General features: G+C 54.3%; 1 protein-coding gene across 1 annotated transcript in view; it reads right to left on the reverse strand.

Moving 5' to 3' along the window:
* The window catches only part of LOC102031613 (uncharacterized oxidoreductase C663.06c-like), a 1,983-nt gene extending 601 nt beyond the window's left edge, over window positions 1-1,382 (reverse strand). The window contains exons 1-4 of the mRNA XM_005422754.2: window positions 1,236-1,382; window positions 869-920; window positions 478-665; window positions 12-208 (exon numbers count right to left, since the gene is read on the reverse strand). Coding sequence (XP_005422811.1) covers window positions 12-208; window positions 478-665; window positions 869-920; window positions 1,236-1,382 — 584 coding nt within the window. The remainder of the gene's footprint in view (window positions 1-11; window positions 209-477; window positions 666-868; window positions 921-1,235) is intronic.
* Window positions 1,383-4,591: the final 3,209 nt, after the last annotated feature.

A 4,591-nucleotide genomic window follows, 5' to 3' on the forward strand; every position in this document is an offset into this window, starting at 1 on the left:
CTGCAAGGGGCCCCGCGGCTGGGCAGGAAAAGCAAAACTGTGACAGCACCTTGCTGCAGCGGTACGAGGTGACTTGCATCAACTCCCAACCAAAGGCAGAAGCAATGGAGCCAGCAATGCTGGATATGTTGACGATGGCAGCCTTGCTGCAGCTCAGCCCTGAGCCTGGGCTCCCCTGGGCAGCTTTCTTCAGCAAGGGCAGAAATGCCTGCGAGGAGACAGAGGGGGCAGGAGAACACATGGACACGGCACAGGGCAGGGGAGAAACTCCTTCCACAGTGAGCAGCACTGACACCAGCACTGGGGGGACATCCTCCCTCCTCTTCCCTGCCAGGCTGCAGCTCCTGAGCTCCGGCCCATGGCTCAACAAGCTTCTCATCAACTGAGAGCCCATTGGTAACCAGAGTGCAGGCAGAATCCCCTCCCACCAACCCTTCATGCTTCTCCAGGACAGCCCAACTTGGGTGAGGGTCTCACCTGGCCCATCAGCAGGGGGCCAATTGTGTTGGTGGTGTAAATCTCCCTCATGTCCTCTGATGTCTCAGTATCAAGCGTGTTCAACTTCACAATTCCAGCATTGTTGATGAGGAGGTTCAGCCCAGAGCCCCCCAGGCGCTCCCCAACCTTGGCTGCAGCCGCCTTGATGCTGGCAGGGTCTGAGACTTCTGCAGAGCCAACACAGGGAGGTCAGAGCCTGTGTCCCCATGCTGGAGTCCCCTCTGTTCCCCCAGAGGTGGCAGTGCCCGATGGCCCTGCAGGCACCAGCCCATGGCACAGCTCCCTCCCAGCACGGGGCCCCCAGGGTGTGCCCAGCCTGGGCACTCGCCAGAGGAACTGGGGCAAAGGATCCGCACCTCGGGGCACCTACCGAGCGGGATGATGATGATGTTGGGGTGCTTGGAGGCCAAATTCTGTAACTCCTGAAAGAGAGGGCACTATGTAGGCATGGAGAGGCTGGAGGGATTGTGCAGAGGCTCAGCTATTCCTAGGCAAAGCCCATGCCACTCCATCTCTGTCCCTGCATCACTTTGTGTCCAACACCTCCTCCAGCTGCCACATCAATGGGGCTCTGTACCTTCTATACATGCCTGGTGCCATTCTCCCCTCCACACATCCCATGCACAACTGGTCCTGTGGTGTCCCAAACCAGCTGACCTGTGCTGCGGGTGCTTGACCGCAGCTCCAGCCCCTTGCAAACACCATCCCTGATCCAGTCTCCCCCTGCCCAGTCTCACCTGTGCTCGCTGTCCCTTGGGGTCCCGACAGCCTGCAAAGATCCACTGAGGTGGGTTTGGCATCCTCAGGAAATGCTGGACGAGCCCCAGGCCGATGCCTCGGTTGGCCCCAGTCACCAGAAGGGAGCGGATGTGGAGCCCTGCCATGCCGCCCTGGCTGTGGCTGCACTGCTCTCGCCTGGACTCTGCCAGTGCCTTTTGCTACTTGGTTATCTCACATGTTCCCATGAGGACTTGCATCAGCTCGTGGCTCTCAGAAAGTCTCTGCCTGCACCTCAATCTCTTGGCTCTGGTCCATACCCGTGATCCACTTTTCCTGCTGGCTGTGGAATGATGCAAAGGGAGCCAAGTGTCTTGCCCAGGCAGGGAATGCCCTGGGCTAGGTGTCAGGAGTGTTGCTTTATGCTACCAAACCTGAGCCTTTTGGTTTTCAGGGCCAGCACTGTCCCTGTCCTTGCAGTGTGACACCCTCTCCCACCACCTCCCTCCCTCCTGGGATGCCAGGCCTGTCCCTCCCCTTGCCCAAGGTCAGGCAGGCGAGGCTGGACTCGCTGACTCTGCACAGTGCAGTTTGTTGGCCTTAGTTCGTGCAATGCCAAGGCCAGGGCTGGGGATGGAGCAGTCAGGACAGGTGAATGCCACTTGAGGATGGAGCCAGATCAGACAAGTGTTCCTTAGCTACAAGAACAGGCTGAGAAACCTAGAAACCCTCCAGGACCACTGGGAAAAACCCTCCAGGGCTGACCAGAGTGACCCCTTTCCTCAGAGTCTGCTCTAACAGCACTTATAATATTTAAGTGTCATAGAAGGATAATCCCTGGAAGTGTTCATGGACAGGCTGCATGGGCTTCTGAGCAACCTGGTCTAGTGTAAGGCATCCCTACTTGTTCAGGGGGGTTGGAACTAGATGGTCTTTAACATCCTTTCCAGCCCAAACTATGGCTCTGTGGTGCTATGATAAAATTCAGGTTTGCCCCTGGGTATGATTTTGGTGCAGCTGGGAGCCAGGGCCATGCCCAGGCACACACACTGGAGGTGCACATCCAGCCCCAGGGTGGTCCAGGTACTGCCCAGCTCTTTCCTGCAGTACTGAACCAACTGAAGGACTGAACTCCCAGGGAAGCATCTGACTGGCGGATTCAGGAGCTTTGGACAGGCTTGAGGATCACTGAATTATAGAATCATCCCCAGGAGCTCCTGTTGCACCTAAAATCAATGGAGAACCATGACCTGCATGTTTCCATGTGTCCCCACCCTGCAGGGAGGGTCTGGGCATCTGATGGATGATGGATGGACTATACTTGGTGGTCTTAGGGGTCTTCTCCTGTCTAAATGATTCTCTGATTCTATGATCCCATGGCCTCCCCAGCTTGTTCCTGCTGCAGCATCACTCAAACTGCACAGACCATTTGCAACAGTGGAATATACACATTTAAGATAGTTCAGAGGTGTTGTGTAGGCAGTTTAAGGTAATTAATAACCACTTATATGGGATGTGATTGGGCAGGACTAGGGGGCATAAGCTTGTGGAACCTGTCCTGCTCCAGCTGGAAATGCTGCTCCAACTTTGCTTTGCAACTAGATCATGATGAGCTGTCATGTTCAGGAGATCTGATCCTCCATCCAAATGCAACCTTTGCAAATAAATCAGCTTTTGTCAGTAAGAGCAAACCCTGCTGCCTACTCTTCTGTGTGTGTGGTGAGTTGACCCTGGCTGGATGCCTCACATCCACCAAAGCCTCTCTATCACTTCCCTCTGCAACTGGACAGGGGAGAGGAAAAATGTAACAAAGGTTCATGAGTTGAGATAAGGTCCAGGAGAGATCACTCACCAAATACCATCACAGGCAAAACAGACTCAAACTGGGCATATTAACTGAATTTGTTACTAACAAAATCAGAGCAGGATAATGAGTAAGATAAATCTTAAAAATACCTCCCCTCCACCACTCCCCTTTTCCCAGCTCTACCTCCCCCTGCTCAGCAGTGCAGGAAGGCAGAGAATGGGGGTGGTGGTCAGTTCATCACATGTGTTCCCTGCTGCTACTCAGGGAGAAGAGTTGGAGTCTTTCCCCTGCTCCAGCATGGGGTCCCTCCCATGGGAGACAGTTCTCCATGAACTTCTCCAACATGAGTCCATCTCCTGGGCAAGAGTTCTCCACAAACTGCTGCAACATGGATCACTCTTCCCTGGGGTGCAGTCCTTCAGGCACAGGCACGGGCTGCAAGAGAATCTCAGCTCCAGTGCCTGGAGCACCTCCTCCCCCTCCTTCTGCACTGACCTTGGTGTCTGCAGAGCTACTCCCCTCACATATTCTCACTCCACTCTTCTCTGGCTGCAGTTACATCTGCACAATAACTTTTTTGTTTTCCTCTTAAACATATTATCACAGAAGTGTTACCACTGTGGCTGAAGGGTTCGGCCTTGGCCTGCAACACGTCTGCCCCTGGCTCTGCTGGACATGGAGGAGGCTCCTGGCAGCTTCCCCAGAAGGCCCACCCCCACTAAAAACCTGGCCATGCAAACCAAATACAGGGTGACAATTATATCCATCTTGTCATGCCATTTCACTGCTCCCAGTGTCAGCTCACTGATGGAACCACAGCCTCTGACACGGGGATGAAAGGCACTGACTGCCCCAAGTCACATCTGAGCTGCGTGAGGGCAGGAATTTCCCATCCCTTCAGCCAGAACATTTCCCAGGTTGCTTGACAGACTTGACCGAGTGGCTTTAATACCTTAAGATGAGATAAAGGACGGGCAAGGCTGTTGTGGCAGGACGCTTCTTCCCATGGGCAACCATCTGGGGAAACCCTGGGATTACCTGGAGCTGGAGCCAAAACTAAAGGAAAAAACATAAAACCAAGGTAGAGTTGCAGGGATGGTTTGGCATCACGTGTGAAAGGCAAACTGTACTACAGAGTGTGCCAAAGGATAGGGAATCCTGGAATGACTGGGGTTGGAAGGGACCTGCTGTTCCAACACCCCACCATGGGCAGGGTCACCTTCCCTTAGGCCCAGAGCCCCATCCAACCTGGCCTTGGACACTTCCAGGGATGGACCAGCCCCAGCTTCACTGGGCAACCTGTGCCAGTGACTCACCCCGTTATCAGGAAGCATTTCCTCCTCATATCTAACCTAAACCTGCCTTTTTTTTTTTTTCAATTTGAAGTCATTCCCCCTTATGCTATCACTCCAGGGCCAAAGTCCCTCCCCAGCTCTCCTGTAACGCCCTAATGAACTGGAAACGGCTCCGACATCTCCCCAGACCCTTCTCTTCTAGAACGGGACGTGTGTGCCCAGGAAAAGCGGCGGGGTTGGGCACAGACATCTGGCAGGACATAAAGACGGGGAT

The sequence above is a fragment of the Geospiza fortis genome, unplaced genomic scaffold (genome assembly GCF_000277835.1).
Source record: "Geospiza fortis unplaced genomic scaffold, GeoFor_1.0 scaffold97, whole genome shotgun sequence".
In the NCBI taxonomy this organism is placed as follows: Eukaryota; Metazoa; Chordata; class Aves; order Passeriformes; family Thraupidae; genus Geospiza; species Geospiza fortis.